This window comes from Pithys albifrons, chromosome 9 (assembly GCF_047495875.1).
Source record: "Pithys albifrons albifrons isolate INPA30051 chromosome 9, PitAlb_v1, whole genome shotgun sequence".
Lineage (NCBI taxonomy): Eukaryota > Metazoa > Chordata > Aves > Passeriformes > Thamnophilidae > Pithys > Pithys albifrons.
The window spans coordinates 28,914,914-28,933,505 of NC_092466.1; the positions used below are offsets into that span (position 1 = coordinate 28,914,914).

General features: G+C 43.7%; 1 protein-coding gene across 2 annotated transcripts in view; it reads left to right on the plus strand.

The window, feature by feature from the left end:
* Positions 1-1,158: 1,158 nt before the first annotated feature.
* The window catches only part of GRID1 (glutamate ionotropic receptor delta type subunit 1), a 492,238-nt gene continuing 474,804 nt past the window's right edge, over positions 1,159-18,592 (plus strand). For both annotated transcript variants that reach the window (XM_071563483.1, XM_071563482.1), the window contains exons 1-2: positions 1,159-1,516; positions 3,683-3,838. In XM_071563483.1, the coding sequence (XP_071419584.1) occupies positions 1,438-1,516; positions 3,683-3,838 (235 nt within the window). In that variant the 5' untranslated portion in view covers positions 1,159-1,437. The remainder of the gene's footprint in view (positions 1,517-3,682; positions 3,839-18,592) is intronic.

Consider the following 18,592-nt stretch of genomic DNA (forward strand, 5'->3'; position numbering starts at 1 on the left):
GTCCCTCCGTGACCAGCCTCCTGGAGCTCAGCGGGCGTCGGGGGCCCGGTCCTTGCCCGCCGAGCCCTCGGGCTCTGTCGTTCCCTTCCCGGGAGCAGGATGGGGCCACAGCGCGCTTGTACCAGGATTGCGCTTGCAAGAATCCGACCTCCAGGAATCGCTCTGCCTCCCGTTTATCCAAAGGCTGACATTATCTGTATGTATCGCTACAGCGGTCCGTGCTTCAGACCTACAGCAACTTAATAATCTTGGTAACATCCTGCACTCAACTCATTTTCTTGGCAGTAGTTTTAATTACGTTTCGGGCTCCTGAATGAATTTGTTTTCTCTGGATCCTCGGTATATTGAGACGCTTGTCACGTTTGGGTGCCTGCAATCACTGATGCGTTTGTTTTAGGGGATGAATTAGTCTTCTGAGCCCGAGCATGTCCAATTTATGAATTAGATTTCATTGAAACCTAGAACAAAGCAAAACAAGAAAAGGTTATGCTGTAACACTTTTCTTCCCCACCCCCTTGCCTCCAGGGTGGGGGTAAAAACCTCGCATTTTCATTTCCCTCCTCAAACGCGGATCATCATGTCACGGGTCCGAGCGTCTGGAAGAAGGGAAGGGGGATTCCCTCCACCCTCCTCTCGGCGCGGTGCCCCGAAGTTGTAGGAGCAGTAGCAGGCGCAGACCCGCGCCCTTACCTGCGGGGACGTCCCGCGGAGCCGAGCCGGGCCGGGCGGGGACTGCGGGAGGCCACGCAACACTGGGCTCGCTTCGGGCAGCGGCTGCGGCCCCGCAGACCAGCCCGCGCCCTGCAACGGGGGGCTGCCCACCCGCCTCGCCTCCCTGCGCTTGGAGCATCGGTCCCCTGCCCCTTTCCTCGGGGAGATGTACATTATATATAAATATATATATGTATCTAATTCTGTGTGTATCCAGCTCTCCCAGGTTCCGCCAATGCCCCGCTCCGCGCGGCGGTTCCCGCGGCTCGCCCCGCTGCCCGCGCCCCGCGCCGTGCCCCGGCGGCACCGCGCGCCGAGGCTCCGCAGTCACGTGGCGCGGGGGGCGGGCGGCGGCGGCGGGGGGGCCGCTCCGCAGTTCGCGGTCTGCCGGCGCCCCGGCACACACCGAGCGCTGGAGGCTCCGCCGCGCCGCCTGCCAACCCGGGATCTACCTCCGTGATTTTTTTTTTAGCCCCGGCTTCTTGTTTTTTCTCTTTTTTTTCCTTTCCCCCTCCCTTTTCTGTACCCATCGCCCGTTTTGCTCAATTTTGGGAAATTCTTGGAGCGCTGGGGGAATTCGGGATTTTTTTCTAAGAGGGGGGGTGTCTGGGCATCTACCCCCGCGCCCGCTGCCGTGCTTCACCTGCCCTTGCGCCTTTTTTCTTCTTTTTCCCTGTCTGTCTCTCCCACCAAACCCGGGCTGATGTGCTGTGCGAGAGGCTGGAAATGGAAGTGTTGATGCTCTGGCTTTTCCCCTGGATATTTCAGTGCGTTTCGGTGCGGGCGGACTCCATCATCCACATTGGTAAGAAGGGAGCGGTGTGTGTGTGTGTGTATGTGTGTGTAAATAAATAAATAAATATATAAAGGGAGCGTCTCCTTTAGCCGCGATAATGTCACAGGCAGTGGTTGAACCCAGCTCCGTGGAGAGACGGGAGCAGGAATGGGAGAAAGGCAGCTGAATTCCCCACCCCGCTCTCCCCGATTGTAAAGTTAAGGGCGAAATGCCGGCTGTTTGCCGGGCCAGGAGCGGGCATGGGGTCCGCCGAGGCCGCCGCTGCGGTCTCCCATGTGCCTGGGGAGTCTGTGCTTGGACCTGTTTGCGTGGCAAGGCTTTCTTCCCCCTCAGCCCCCCGCCTCCTTGCCACCGAAAACAAACAACCGCCCCCCTCACCCGAGAGGAGAGAGACATAATCTGAACGTGCTCACAGGGAAAACTTTCGGGGAGATAATCCCCTGGTTTACATCCCCTGTTGAAGCAGGTGTCATCCGAGCGGGACTGCGGGGGGCGGGGAGGGAACTTGGCTGGGAAAGGGTTAGAAAGGCGAGCTTTGCAGCGGCTCTGTGTGTGTGCGTGTGTGTGTCTATGCGCGCAACTGTTGTGGTTTGAATAAGATCTCATTAAAACCCCTGGGCAGCAAGAAGGCTGGATCAGCAGTGGGAGGAAGAGAGGGATGAATAACAGGCAAAGGAAAGGCTGATGTGAACTTTTATGGCTTCTGGGAGCAAGGCATGGTGATGTCCGCGGGAAGCCTCTGGCAAGCAAAAGCGAGGCTCTGCAGTCACCTTTTGGCTGGTGTTGAAAGGTACCAGCAGGACAGAAAATGAGGATGTTTAGGGTCGGAGAGGGGGGAGAGAATCACTTGTGGAGGATGATAGAGGAGGAGACGGGAGTACGGCTGGGAAATGAAAAGCCGTTAATTTCCACCAGCCTTTCGGCGGGGGAGTATGGAGATATTAAAAAAAGGAGGGGGCCGGGGTAGGAACCGTCGGGGCGAGGAGAGGCCCCACGGAGACGGGAGGAAACTCTCGTGTCGACCCAGGGCGGGGAAATGGAGAGGGGGAATCAACCCTGTAACAAGTTTCCCGGCACGGACAGCTCCGGGGCCGGTGGAGAAGGCTCCGGTCGTCGCCGCTCGCCTCCGGAGCCTGGGGGCGCAGCCAAGGCAGGCAGCATTGCGGAGCCATTAAGGAGACGGGGTCAGCCCTGACCGCAGCGGGGCACTCCGGCCCAGGGGCACTCCGGCCCAGGGGCACCCCCCCCCCCCCCCCCCCCCCGGTGGCACCGGGGCCGGCCCCATGGGGAGGCAGAGGGGCGGCCTTGGGGAAGTACCCTGCCCGGGGGCGAGGGGATTCCTCTTGGCCCGTCTTCTCTTTCGCGGGGAAGGTGTCACCTCGGCTTCTCCCCGCACGAACTTCAGCCCGAGTGGTGTTTGCTAAGTGCTGGTAGAAATAGCGGTCCGGTGGGCTGGAGCGAGGAGCTACTGTGTGCGGAGCTCTGATTTCAGATGGGCAGTACCCAGAGGCTCCAGCCATAGGGTTGCACTGTGTGAATCAGCAGGACTTTTTCAGGCTGGGGAATACTGTTTTTTTGCTTGCTTTGTTGCCAGCTCTGAAGATCTCTCACCGCCGCGCAGAGCAGGGCAGTAAGCCTGGCGTGGGCACACACACGCTCCGTAGAGAGGGATTTTATGTAACACACATCGCCAGATGTTTTCACGTTAACTGCATAAACAGGACAGTGAAATTACAGCTTCCAGGTTACTGGACACAAATCCTGGCTTCACGTTCGGGCGTGCTCGTAAGCCTCAATAAAACCGCGGCCTGAAAGGCAGCATACCAGGAGCGGCGAAGCAGCGAGCAAAAAGTTGGTGGAGTTCCCAAGCCCGCTCCCTTTCTCCTCACTGGCGAAGCGAGTCCCTCACGCCGGCGTGGCTGCGGTTGGGGACTCCGTAAATGCCGGTGGAGCAAGAGTGGTCGAGAGGAATGCTGAGCTTTCCCGTGCCCGGGACGAGACCGCGCAGCCCACGACGGCCTCCCACGCGTGTGTCCCGGTTCCGGTGCCCCTGGGACTGCCCTGGCACCGTGCGCACCGGCACAGAGGGGACCGGGGGCTCCGGGGCGGCGGGCGGGTCGAGCCGCTGACGAGCGGCCAAACCCTCCTCACCCTCTGCCACCTTCCTCCCCTCAGGTGCCATTTTTGAAGGCAATGCTGCCAAGGACGACGAGGTGTTCAAGCAGGCGGTATCGGATCTGAACCTCAATGACGACATCCTACAGAGTGAGAAAATCACTTACTCCATTAAGCTCATAGAGGCCAACAACCCTTTCCATGCAGTGCAGGAAGGTGAGCGCCTCGGGTGGTACCCGCGGCACGGGTGGGCTGGATGCGGGAACGAGATGGGGATGAGGGAGGACCGTCCCGTCCCGGTGGCGGGAGGGGAGGGGGCGTCAGCGCCGGGAACAGCCCGAACCTGTTCTGGCGTTCGGCTGGAAACTTTTCTTCGGTCGGGGGTCGGCGCTGTCTTACAAGGAAAGGGGAGGGACGGCGCGGTGCGGCGGCGCCGTGCCCAGCCCAGCACAGCCGTGCCTGGCCGTGCGGAGCAGGGCAGCCCGGGCTGGGGCGGCAGCCGCGCTGCAGAGAGAGGGCAGGGCATGGGAGGCTCCGCATCGTCCCCGGATTCGCAAACGTGTCCTCTCTTCGCCGCGGAGGGGCGGCCGGGCCCCGGTCCCCCATCAGGACCAGCCATGGATGCTGCGGGGCAGGGCAGGCGAGGGGGTCCCACCCGGAGGGAGAGGGTTGTGCAGCACCGAAAGGGCCGGGCGGAGGCACCCGGCGCTTGCGGGAGCGGCCGCGGGAGGTGGCGAGGCACACGCTGGCATCTTCCCCCGAGTGTCCGCCCCCCCGAGGGGCGGCAGAGCCGGGTCAGCGCGGAGCTCCCTCCCGGGGTGCCGGGGACCAGGCAAGGGAGCCGCCTGAAAACCTTCCCCGAGTTTACGAGATCTGACAAGTACCTACGTGGGTAAATAATTTCAATTAGATCTTTTGCAAAAGGAAAACGTTTAAATTAATCAGCTTGCCTTTACAAATAAGACTTTAAAAAGATATTGTTTGTGATTTAATGAAGCAAAGATTAATTATGGCCTAGATTATTTCAGAAGCTGCGATTTTCAGTAGTAATTATTCTAGAAACAGAGAGCTATTTATATATCCAGACTAGAATATTTAAAAAAAGTGATTCATCACCAGCCTTACCCTTAGTTTTACTGTGAATCTTTCCCTGTATGAAAATTTGCATTAATCCATATGTATTTATGTCTAAGTTGTGTACATGGAAATTATGGCTACAAAATTGCACCAAATGTTAATTTTCATGAACTCTGAACAATTTCTTCTGCTATATCTGTTTTCTTCAGAGTAGATGCTAGTTAATATCATGCACATTCAGGAGAAATAGTAATATATATATATATTCAAGGGCCTCATCCCATTGACAGTAGGGTTCTTCCTGCTGCTCTGAAAGGTGGTATAAAAAGTCTTTATGAAACTGGGAAGAAGGGCACTTTAAAACAAAACTCCACCCACATATTCAGGCACTAGAGGAAAACAAAAATCTCTAAATAATGTCGGGTTGATTTATTGGCAAAGAATAACTGAACAATTGAATCTTCTTACGTTTGCAAAAAGCTCAGTGTCCTATATTGGAGCTTATTCATATTCATGGAAGTGACAGTAGTTGGCTGGCTGAACAATTGCTTTCAACAATGTCTCTTCTCAGAAGTTAAAGTTTATGAAGCAATTTTGAATGCCCAGGGATCTGATCTGGCAGTTTGGTGGATGGGGTCCTTAGCTCAGTTTTGTTGAAAGCAAAAAAGTGTGACCCACTGGAGTATTCTTCTTGATCTAGTAATACTTTTCTTTTTTAAATTGGATTATTTGCTAAGCTTGAAGATTAGTATTGCATTTATAAAGACTACTTTGAAAATAAAATTTCTCTGTTGAAACTTAATGCTGCATCCACTTAAAAGACTGGTCAGATTTTCAACCTTTTTAGTATAGTATCTTTGTGCTACCTGAATATATGTAAATTAAGATATTTTCTACTGTCCCTTCCAAGATGCTCTTTCAGGGCTCATGTATCCATCGCAGTTAGAATTGCTCTTTGATGAACTGATACCGAGCTGGAAAATCAAGAAAGTGGTTGATGAATGTTCACAATTCATAAAGAACTTGTTCTCTATCACTACTTCATTAAGTCATATCAAGGTGTCTCCTTTTTGGAGGGCCATGAAATGATCTGCAAGTAAAAGCTTGGTCCAATGAGAGACCTAAGAAAAGAATATCAGCCTTTGCTCAATTTCCTGGCTAGCTTTATTGGTTTAGTTTTTTTTTTTATTTTTTATTTTTTTTGGAGTATGTGTGGTTGGTTTTGTTGTTGTTGTTTTTTTTTTTTTTTAATTTAACCTGTGATTTCCTACTTGTGAAGTCGTTATGCAACATGCTGACAGAATGATTCACGGGATGTAGAAGCTGCTGTTCTACTGAGCAGAGTCTCACTGCCCAGTGTTACTTGGTGTTATTTTAACTATTCAAAATCTCGTGTCTCACTATGCGAGTGTCCTGTTTATCTCAGTAAAATATTGCACATAGTAGTCAAAATAACCTGGAGCAAATCCACTGCCCAAACTGCTCCCAGAATCTTGCTGCCGCTACGTAAATTGCCTTGACATCCACATTATTCTTCTGCAGTGTCTTTCCAAGCAGCGCCATAGAAATCAATGTTGCAAGCCTTAGTTTCACAGGGATGGAACTTTTATTCCAAATTGGTTTTTACTATAAAAAGTAGGCTATTGTGATACTATCACTGGAATAGTCCACATGAACAAACTGGTCACAAATATTGTGTTTATTTGAGTTGTCTTTTGCGTAGTCTTGTGGAATGATGTAAATTATTCCTTAAGTCCTTTTAAAAGAGTGCTACTAGCAAGGACCTTAATTTCAGTGATTTTGTGCTGGTAAAATTACAGAGAGTCATCAGTCCATCTAACGAGATCTACGACACAATGACAAGCCTTTAGTTACTGATGGAGGTAGTTTTTAACATGTATTTGACCTGGCATTTATTGTGCAGTTGGAGAACTTCTGCCTGGGTAGGAAGCATGGAACAGTAGTTCAGCACTACCTGTATGGTTTTCTCAGTGCATACCTTTCTTTGCATGCAGAGTTGTTTTCAGTGCTGGGTGGTTCTAAGAAGTGTTGCAAGATTTTGAAAAAAAATAAATCAAACAACCCCCCCCTAAAAAAAAACAACATTAGGGACTGTGTTTTAGACAGAGAAGAGCCCTATTGTGGTAGCCTCTGATGACTGAACACAGTAAATAAAATCCAGATGCTTTTTCTTCAAAGTATTAGTGGACACTCATGTTAACAATTTTGTCAGGTGTAAGCAAATAGTAATTAACAAAAGGTGTAAATTGTGTTTCATTCTTTGTCTTTAATTTTAATATATGTTGCTTAAACAGAATCCTGTTGTGGTGATAAGTAATGAGATTGTTTTTGGCCCCATCAAAGTAAGTTATAACAAAGTGTGGCAAATGGGTTGAAGGAACTCCATTGGCCCAGGGCATAACAGCAAAGACAGTAACAGTAAACAGACCCTGGTGTATGCATAAAATAGGATTTTGTGGTCTGCCCTTGCAAGCAATCATTGCATTTTGTAGAATATTGCAATTGCTTGAGGGAAAAATTGTTTTCTCCCTGACTGTCATAGGAGGTAATATACATGGGGAATCATTCTTTTCATATGATTGAGAGAAATGAGCTCAAATTACAAACATGAAGTTAAACCATATCCTTGCTTCTGAAAGAGCTACTTGCTCAGTTTCAGTTAAGTGACCACAATGTGAGGTAAGAAGTGCTTATTTCTGTGTGCTGTGTATTTAGGCTAGTACTGTGGTAACCTTTTTGTGATTTAAGGATTCAAATAAGCTCAAAGGTATGAGAAATTTTTAAGCTTTCAATTCAGTTTGGGATTTTTGAGCCTGACATTGGTGTTGAGAAGAGACTGTGTGTATGACAAATGGGTGGCAAACAGGTTTCCAGTTGGGCTTGAAAATGCGATGGCACGTTTAAACTAAAAAAACCAAACGCAACTAACATGTAAGTTTTTCAAATGTTGCTTTTGAAGGGAGTGTAGTTAACTGCAGGTCAAAACTGGAGCATAAGAAACCTAATACTTAGCATTGGTAGTGCCCTTAGGAGAGGGGGCACAAAGGAGACTGTTACTCAGAAAGTGAAAACTTTCAAACCCTTACATATCTGTGTAAGACGCTTACATATCTGTGGAGCTTTCCTGGAGCTGAAACTTGCTGTTCTCTCTGCCTAACAATTTCAAATGAATTGTTTCTAGTTTGGGCAGCCTTGTATGTGTGCCTGATGATGTTAAAATGCTGTCAGTCCAGGAAACCAGAACAAATTTGGAAAATCAGAATGTGATTTTAGACAAGAATGGTGCTCTGTAAATGGGTTTATTGTCAGTCCCATACACACTGCTGTGGTTTCAGACCAATTCAGAGCTGATCATTTTTTGGGTATCTGTGTTGTATACCACTGAGTGAATCCCATCTATTGTCACAGTCTGCAGCACTTGGTACTGATGCACGTTTGACATAGAATAGAATAGATAGGATGGACTATTTCAGTTGGAAGTGAAGTACCATGATCATCTAGTCCAGCTGCCTCAGTAATTCAGGGCTGACCAAAAGTTTAAGCATGTTAAGAGCAATGTTCAAATTCCTCTTAAAAGAGTGAGAGGCTTGAGGCATTGAGCACCTCTATAGAAAGGTTGTTCCAGTGTTTGACCACCCTCTCAGTAAGGAAATGTTTCCTCATTTCCAGTCTAAACTTTTCCTGGTGGAGCTTTGAACCATTCCAGCATATCCTATCACTGGATCTCAGGGAGGAGAGATCAGCACATGGTTGTTGATCTATCTTGCCTCAGTGTACATATTTTCACGTTACTACCACTGTTACTTTCTGAAAGTTTTATTTATTGAGCTGTAAGCTGATCAATGCATAGATAACTAAGATGGAATACAGACCTGAAGAATGGGATTCAGCAGCTTTGTTGCTATTTACATTTGTTTGTGAAATATTACATATAAAACTTAATAGTATTTAAAAAAAACCAACAGAAAACAAACAACCCACAGAAGATTTTATTGATTTGACTGCACTGGATTGGGGGACTTGCTGCGTAAATAAATATCATAGACTGTATCTAGATTTTTAAAGGAAAACATAAAAAAAATTCTCATCTGCCAGAATTGCAAAGGGTTGGTTTATATTGATGTACCATCAGCTTTTCTGCAGTGTTTTCTCTTGAGTCTTTCACTGTCAAGTAACCGTATGTGCTCTTCTCCCATGGTTTACTTGAGCACAGGTTTCACAAGAGAGTGTGAGGTCTTGTTTGGAAGTTTTTGACAGGTGCACTTTGAACTCTCTGGAAAACACATAGTTAGGTATTTCCTACCCCCCCCCCACTCATCCTCTCTAGATTTAATGTCACCTTTCAACACTTTTTAAAAACCAACCAGAAAGAGTGGAGATAGGGGTTCCCTCCCATGGTCAGAGAGGCCTTGCTGTGCAACTACATGTTTTTCTCTACTAGTTTGCTACATTTAAAAGCTGTTGCTCAGTGGGGTGAATGGGCTTAACAGTTTTACCTCCTTGTGCCCTCTGAAATCAGACCACAACTTGTTAAGGACTGCCACAGTGAAGACATCTGTGACACTGTCAGCTCATTGTGCTTGTGTTTTTATGCTTTGTAATTGTATGTTTCAGTGTATTATGAACTAGAGTGTTTTGCTGAGCTAAAGAAAACAGCAAATTAGAACGTCCATTTCTTCCCATTCTTGTGTTTTTGTTATGTTGAAAGCAGAGACCTGCAGTGGGAAGGACAGGAGTTGATAGGCCATGAAGGAGTCCTTTGGGCGCTGCGGATGAATGCAATGTACAGATTACGGGCAGACATGCAAATACACTTTTGTTTTGTTGTTTGATCCCCACTTGTGTTCTGTTACTGTGTAGCCAACAGCTATTAAGCTTTTGGTCACAGGTTAACCGCAGGTGCTAAATACTTAGTTCTTTGGGGAGGAATTCCCACTCTAACACATCTGCAGTACAGCTTGGTTGATTTTAGGGGCTGTACCGAGGCTAGTTCCACTCCAGCCATGTGCTCTGCTTTTGCAGAGGCTCCTATCACTTCAGGAGGGGGCTGAGCTGCCCAAGGCTCAGTGTGGGACACTGTCTCACATTGGGTGCAGCAGTCAGGGGAAGGATGTGCTGCTGTGGGGTCCCAGCTCAGCATCCCGAGGTAGTGCGAGTGTGGATGGGACCCGATTGCAGCACAGAGTCCTGCCCCAGCTTGGTGGAGGCTCGTGGTGACCAAGTGGTCATGGGAGGTATCTCTGCCCTGCTTGCTCTGGGGTGTCACAGTATCCCTTGTTATTTTCATGCTTTGCAGTTAAAAGACTTTTATTTAGTCTGGAAGGCCTTCTTTTTCTTTTTTTTTTCTTTTTTTTTTTTTTTTCTCCTGACTTCCTTCATCTGCATCACAGCTTAAGCTCATTTCTTCTCTCTCTTGTAATTGCAGACACCTTTATTTCCATGTTGTGTGTGGGTTACCCATCTGTTTTAAGGGCCTCATATACAAGAGCAGTTGCAGGTTGGGCTACAATTCTTTTGTAGTACTTAATGGACTTTCCCACTTAATGGACTTTTCCTGCTCATTTACCAAGGAGGTGTAGTTGGTTTTTTTATTCTGGGATTTCATTATAGAAAATATGCTACATCATTAACTGGTGTTCTAGAAATTATCCCAAAAGATCCAAAAGAAGTAGAGTGCTTAAAAGTGTTAGTGAATGTGTTTTAGGGTTAAAGATTTTCTTGATGGTTCTCTTACATATTTATTTATTTTTTAAAGGAAAAAAAAATCTGTTTGTCTGTGGCAGCTGTTCTCAGTCATTAATGTGGAGGAGGATCTGTAAAGTGAAATGAGTATACAAAACCGCCTCAGCCTGGTCTAGTTAAAATGATGGGTCAAGATAAGGATCCTGAGCTGTGAAGCAAATCTGTATATATGCATATACATGCCTGCCCATGTAGCCTGTACAAATAATTTAATTGCTAGACTTACTATAATGTGTCCAGCAGGGAATATGCCTGGAGCCTTTCTCTGTTCAGAATCTTCCAGCTACAGATGATTAGGGGATTGACTATCTAAGTATTACATTTTAAATTACATCTTCATACTTGCTGAATGAGAGGAATTTAATATTTTGATGTGATTTATCATGCTAAAGTTGAGTCACACAGTGAAAGGAGTTAAAGCTACACATTCCTTGAACAGAGGGTATATCATCATGTTTATTAAATGTTCACGATATAGTTATTTACTGGGTGGAAAACAAAACAAAGCCTCAAAGCCTAGTTATACAGCTATACTAATGCCTGACTGTAAGACTACAGCACACAAAGACTGTGGCTGAAAATGTTATTTCAGATTTAACTTTTCATTTCAGAGCAACCATAGTCAAAGTGATTTTTTAGGCAAAGATCAAAATGTTTTTCATACTTTGATTCATAATAAATTTCCTCCGAGGGGAATTCCTGCTGTGTCTTTATTTGTCTCTGTCATCACAAGCTTAGAGGTGTTTTTTTCAATTTGCCCCTCAGAAAAAAAAAATCTACTTAGATTGTATTGTTGGAATCATGCTGCTGTGGGAGCCTTGTAATTATAGGAAATTAAACTTTTTTAAACCTGAAAATATCTGTGTTTATCTGAAAGTATCCTGTTAGAATGAAAATGGTCCACACAGATCTTGTTTTTCTTTTTTTTTCCCCCATAAGTTTCAGTTATTTGAGTTGATGATTTTCCAAAATGGTCTACATGTTCAATTTCCCCTTTTTACAAGTGTGGGGTTTTTTAATTTGTTTTATTTTATGTAATAGTCCCTGCAATTGGTTTTTTACACTGGAAATGCTCTGTGGTCCTTTCTATTTGGAAACCTGTTGAAACTGGCCAGATTTTAGACCGAGGAATGAAACATTTTATGCACAGGACTCATACAAGTTATGCAGAACACCTTATGGAAAAATGTGACAACTCTGAGGCTGAAATCCTGAGTGTCATCTTGAGAAGCCTTTCCCTTTCACTCTTCACCAAGGAAAGGGAGAAACTGCTCCTGATCCTTAGTGTAGCTCTTTTGCTATTGTGATTCTTGTTGATGAGAAAATTGAAGTGAGACTGTCAAACAGCATGCAACATTTTGAGAATCTCATTTTATACCATATGTAGATCTGTAATCATTTCAAAGGCAGATAATAACGATATGCTAATATGCGAAGTTTTCTTTCATTTACATAACTTTAAGGCAATAAATATCTGAAATGGGAGCTACGTTAAAAGGTTTTCTTTTATGTTTTTCCTAATAGCTTGCATTTAATTATAATTTGGAGACTTGATTGCTGTGTTTGAAGCAGTGTTCAGGTCTGTGGGTTTGGAGAGCTTTTTATAGCCTGAAAGGTTTGTGTGATGAGGAAGAGGCTGTCTATACTCCACAGTTTTTGTGAAATTCCGTTCCTTTGACCCTGTTGTGGCATCTTGGTGCCTGTCTGTGTTTTCCCTTTTGCCTCTTACATATTCAGTTATGCAGTAAGAATACTGGAAAGTGCTGACAGCCAGTCCTTAAAGGTAGAAAGAACCAAGAGGCATTAATTTCAAGTGCTGTTTGGCTGCATTAAAACACACAGCAGGGTTTCTACTGCTTGACCTTACTGAGAACTATTCCCTTAGCAACCTTTCACAGAGGGAGTAAAAGGACAGTACGAAAACAATCCCCTCCCCATATTCAAGAGAATATTATCTAAGAAATTAATTTCTTTTCTTACAAACACACCAGTCTCAAACCAAAAAACTCCCAGTGGGCCCAAACTTTCATTAAGTGTCTTATTCTCTGTCCAGTCATTTAATCCTCTGCTTTTTAACTTACTTATCTAAGTCTTAGAGGTTTTAACTAGTAACATTGCTGATAGAAGGCTTTCCATGTCCTCAGAATCCCATTGGCAATTTGGTTTGTTCTTAGTTAGAAACAGAATAAAAGGATTTTCAATAAAAGTGAATGTTTGTGAAGTTAATGAGAATTATCTTTGTCAGTGGGTAAATAACCCTACTTTATACCATTACTTGCTGTTTAGGAAACACCAATTATTTGCTGTTTAATAGTACTTTCAGTAGAGATACTGCATTTCTGCAGCCCTTTGTCTTTCATCTTCTCTGCTCCTGAATAAAGGTAAAACTAGGGATGGTGGAAGGAGGAACTGGTTAAGGGGAGACAGAGCCTCTCAGTGCCTTTGTGTGTTTGCAAACCCTTGACTTAATATTACATTTAGTTGAAAAATGCTTTAGAATATCAAGGTATAAATTGAGTGTTACCTTGAGTGAAATATTAGCTGCATTTTAGTATAAAGGACTGATGATTTGCCTGTTTTCTATCTTACTTGAGAATGTTTTTGGGATGAGAACAGTTATCTGACTTGCTCGGAGAAAAACTTAGGATGTGTTGTCAGCCAGGGTTAAACCGCAGAGCACTAGGGTGTTGAAGTGCACAAAAATATAAAAGGGAGCAACCCAATTATCTGCTTTATTTTTACTGAAACTTTATTTTTCTTCTATTTCTTTTCAGCTTGCTTTTGCCCCAAAGTTGCTCAGTTACTGTGGACATAACACTGTTTTTGATATAGGTAGGATTTAGTGACCCAAACAGAAAAAGTTTGCTCTTCCTCTGGTCTGAGCGAGAGGCTTGCACAGTATGGGTCTGGATTTTTAAAGAGACTGAAGAAGGGCAGGGGTGCCACAGTGTTAGTCAAGAAACCATTTTGCAAATAGTCAGCTCGTGGCAGGCATTTCACTTCCAAGAGAAGAAAAGGAATTTCCAAAGTGTGCTCAGAGGACAAGATGGGAAGAGATATAGTCTAGCAGAAGTTGAGGTTGACTAAACTTCAGCTTGTAGAAAGCCACTTGCCCACGACACCTTGAAATGAGAGTGGCTATATCTGGATTCAAGTGTTCACATGAAAAGTAATTTCACGTTTCAGCACTACCTAATTTTTTTTTTCTTTAAAAAGCCCCCAACACATTGTAAGGGATCTGATGGAGTGTGTGTGGTAACTCTTAGAATATTTAGAAGGCAGTCTTGCAGCAAGGCTTCTAGACCAGCAGCATCCCCAGCTGTGTTCCCCTTCTTTGGCAGCTGGTGGAGGCTTCCCTTGCCTCTGGATGGGTGCTCATGCAGTCAGCAGCACAGGCAAGCAGAAGTGCTGTTGTCAAGCATGATTACAGAGAGCCTCCTTAAAGCAGGTGGCTGGAGGCATCTTTCCCTCCCTTTTCTGCCCATGGCAGGCAGAATGTGCCAAGCTTGGTTCACAAATGGGTTTCTAAAGGCTTAATGCATTGCCATGTGTTGCGGGCAGTTTGTTTTTGTGACCATGGTGTGTCCTCTTTGCTTGTACTCTTGCTTAAGAATATAATGTCATGTCAGCTAAAACTCAGAGTTGCCTGGGCAATGCGATGACTAGTGATACCTGATTCTTCCAGAATCAAATCTACAGTCCTAGTTCTCAAGAGGCATTTCACTGTCTTTCATTAAATTTTTTTGCAGTAATCTTTGTCTCAGGAAGGGTTTCCTTCTGTTATCCATTTGGTTTGTTCTTAGTGTCCTCTTACCAAGTCAGGGACTGTGCAGTTGTAGCTGGTTGTGCCTGCTGTGCTTAACCAAAATTCCACTTTCTCAAAGGCCTGTAGCTGGGACACACATACTTTTCTGGCTGTCATTCTGATTTTCAGAGCCACCTCATCTGTTCTAGTGATGCCCTGTTGTGTATGGACAGCAGCAGGTCCATCATTCTACTTCCTGGTGAGGTTTGTAAATGTAAATTATTTCTCCAAATTCTGATATTTTTTTTATGTGCCTTCTCCTGTTGGGCAATATGGGTGTTCCCCCTATAGTTCCTTCTTCCCTGCCACTGCTCAATGCAATAGATTTTATGAACAGGCTTTTTGTGATTTGCTGGATTATTCTGTATCCACTGCATTTTAATCATTGTGATGACAACATCTGTTGGGAGCAGTACACAGATGTTTTTTCAGAGTATGTGCTAAGGTTTGTAAATGCTTACTATAGCTGCATGAGAAAAGTAAGGTTTTGTCTTTTTCATTTACATTAAAAGAAGTGAAATTGCATTATAGAAATGAAAAGTGCTTTCTACTTTACAGTGATCACCAGGTGAAACCTTTAAGTTTCATGTAGCTTCCTCTGTACTACCTGCTGCAGTGAGCCTTGTATGACAGAATTAAGTCTCTCATACTGCTTTCTCTGGTGGGTAATCTTCCCTCTTTTTAAAAATAAATTTTATTTTAGATTTTAAGCTTTAAAACTGTATATCGCTGACATTATAAGGACGTGGAGAACACCCATAGAACACCCATGGACAAGAAACCAGAGGGCTTCTTGAGGCGATCACAGTAGCCCTAAAGAGTGGCAAAATATCAGGAATGTAAAAAAAAAAAAACCAACAGTGGTCACTTATATTTGCTATAGGGCTTTCTGGCAAGGGTAGCAGTTAAATGCATTCAGACTGACGTGTTTAAAAACCACTTCATAAAATGCCCATGAACTAGAAGGCAGATAATGTATTGTCATAATTTTAATGTAGTTTTATATTTTTTCTCGTGTTAATTATCTTCAAAGAGATGTTGTCCCTTAGGCAGCTCAACATGCAGAAAAGTGCCTGGTGGGTGTGCAAAAATTTCTTGATCAAAAACTGGAGTTCATGTCCTGCACCTATGGTGGCAATGGGGCTCTAAGCTGGATTTTGGTAATTCTGATAAGTTTTCTTTATTGTTGCTGGGCTGCAGGGAGACTATACATGGTCTGGAATCTTCTCTCTTGCCTTGAGAAGCAATGGATGGTTGTGTTGAGTCAGTGGAAGCGGCACATCTCCTAAGGGGTGCTGTATGTTTGCTTCTGAAATATATTTTCTCAGAAAAATAAATGAATAAACTGTAACATGGCTAATTAACAGGGAAACAAATTATTTTGGATCCCCTTTGTTTGTAAAAAGAGAAAATGTGCTTTAAAATGTTGCTGTTCTTTTGTGCTTGCAGGCAAGAAAAGCTTACAGTCTGTAACTTACCTATGACAGACTCACAATATAGAAAGTTGGGGTTTTTTTGGTTTTTTTTTTTTGGTTTTTTTTTTTTTTTTTTTTTTTTACTTTCTCCCTCCAGAAATAACACTGCTAAATTGCCCAGGGGTGTAGTTTACCTCTGTACAGAACCTGTACATGAAATGGAAGTTAACTGTAAAATTCGTACGCTGTAAAATGCAGCACATGAGACCAGAGAACTACTGTACAAGGCCCTAGAGAAAAAATATCTGTCATACATACACACAACATTTTACCTGGCTAAATTCAAGTTCAACTCAGTCTGAAGATGATCAAGGGACAGGCAGTTATGCTGGACTGCTCAGTTCACTTTCTGTGACAATTCAGTGAATTAATAAGGTAAAGTCATTCTCTCTGAGATTAAAAAAAAATAGGAGGAGCTCCTTGGAGTGCAGAACAGCACAGGGACAGTTGGAAAGGCTCTGCTGGCTCCAGTGCCCCTGAAAAGTTTCCTATGGAAAACTGAAGTCCTGCATCAACTTGCCATTTAAATCTGTTCCAAACTACTTTCTTGGTGAGATGCATCAGACTTAGGAAATGTGGATAAATATACAGATTTAGAAAGTTCTGCCATATCTCCATCTCCTCGGGGTTACTTTAAATGTACAATTTGCATATATCTTGTCAGATTACCAGATTAACTAGGAAATAGTCATAGATCCCAGGGCCTCTGGAAAATGCACTTTGAAGTTGAGAATTTTAAGTAATGTCTTCAAGATGTAGTATATTATTACAATGATAATAAATAGTTTGAGAACTGATAGAAAAAAGATAATTTTGATAACATGCAAACAAGCTGAGGAAGCTACTCTTAAAGCTCAAGTAGACATACACGAGGGAAAATGAAATCACTTCTCAAAAACAGTCTCAAAAAAGCACTTTGCAATTATTTTTAATATTTATGGTAATTTTTTATTGATTAAAAGAAATCAAATTATTTTAGCTTTTGGTCAGAAACTTTTCTAACCGATATGACATTCTCTTTTATGAAACCATAGAGACATACAAAGGCAGATGTAGTTTATCTTGGTCTCATAAATCTAACTTTACTAAGTTCTGTGAGTTACTTGATGAGAAGTTGCTAAGAAGTAGTGTGTCTGTGTTCTTTCTAAAGCATTACTAGTTATGTTTTTTTTCCAGAGTGTCCATATATGCAAATAATGGTCCATGTGGGAGAAGTGGCACCATCAATGTAACAGTGCTCACAATACTTTAAAAAAATTGTGCCTACAATGCATTCACCTAGAATAATATTGAGATTTAAGTTGAAGATGGGAAATACTTGCTGACAGGCCTGCCCTCAAGGCATTCTTTTTCCTTCTTAAATGCTGATAAAATTGCTTGAAATGTTCTAAAGTATATTGATGGTTGTCTCAAGATGGATATATTGGTTTAAAAAAGGATTATTCCATTCTCCCAGTAATTATATTCCATTTTTGATGGGATTTCATAGGAAACTAACTTTATCTCTTTTTCTATAGAAAAGTATTAATATAGAAAGTAAACTTGTTGGGAGTATTACTTATCTTGATACAGAGAAAGGTCAATTGATTTTCTGGATGCTGGTCCTGGATTAAGTTTTAAATTGTGTAAGTCTGACTCTAACTATGGTTGCTGGTGAATGAAAATTGCCAGGTGAAAAGAAACGGGAGTCCCACTGCTGTTTCTCATATGTTTTCCAAGCTCTGACCTGTATAACACAGAAAGAAAGACAAAACTTTGTGACCTCTGTTTGTGTCCTTGGGATTGGAGTTCCACTTCCCAGTGCCACGTAGTGTTATCACATAGTTCATGCCTTCTGCTCACCAAGAAGGGATATTCCTCTTGAAACACAGCTTAATGTGCATGGTGGTCTTTAGTTTCATCCCTTGATTTCTTTCCCTGTCTTCTTATCTCTGACATCCTTTGGCCACCCAAAGTACCAGACAGGTCGGAGGAAGCATTGGGGTGATTGGTGTATTAGCCTGGTACACCTCTTGGTTAATTCTGTCATCATACAACTGTACTCACTTGAAGCAGAAGTGGGTTAAACAAGATGTGGACTTGGGAACAAATTTTTCTTCCTGGTGAGATAAGTGAGGAACTGCTACTAATTTAATTTTTACTCTCTGTGCTGTGTGGGTTGTGATCCATTTCTCAGGATTTTCTGAATTATGTGATATAATGTGTCTCTTGGTATTGTTGGTGTCAGCGTGTCAGCCTTAACTTCCTCTGCTCTTGTCCCGAGTTGTGTTGTAGTTCTGGTCTTTGGGATGGATGTACACCGTTTGTTTTCAAGCTTTTTTATTTCTGTACCTCTGGAAAAGTTCTTGATGGGGATGATAACTAAATGTACTGAAAACAGATATGTTTTTTAATTGCCTAGATTGGTCAATGAGCCGCTCATTGAAACCAGTGGTAGATGTTTTAGGAAATAATCCTTGGTGCCCCCAGGACTGATGTATTCCTGACTCCTTGGTTGTATTTTCCTTTCATTGCAGAGAATTGGAGTTAGTAACCCCAGTGCTCCCTGGTGTGGAGCATAAGTACAGAATTGTGGAATCATTTAGGTTGGAAAAGACCTTTAAGATCATTGACTCTAACCACGAAATGTCAATATGCTCATTATCATTAACCTCATCCTTATGTTTATTTTCCTTAATATGGTTTATTAAGTCTTTATTTGTAGTACTGGGTGTTCCTTTTATCACCAACTAACTACAAGGAACAGAAAAATTGACTGACGTTCTTGAATGGTAAGCCATTATCTAAATGCTGACAAGGAAAGGAGCAACCCCCTTGAGTCTGACAGTCTCAGTTGTTTTCTGTAGGGAA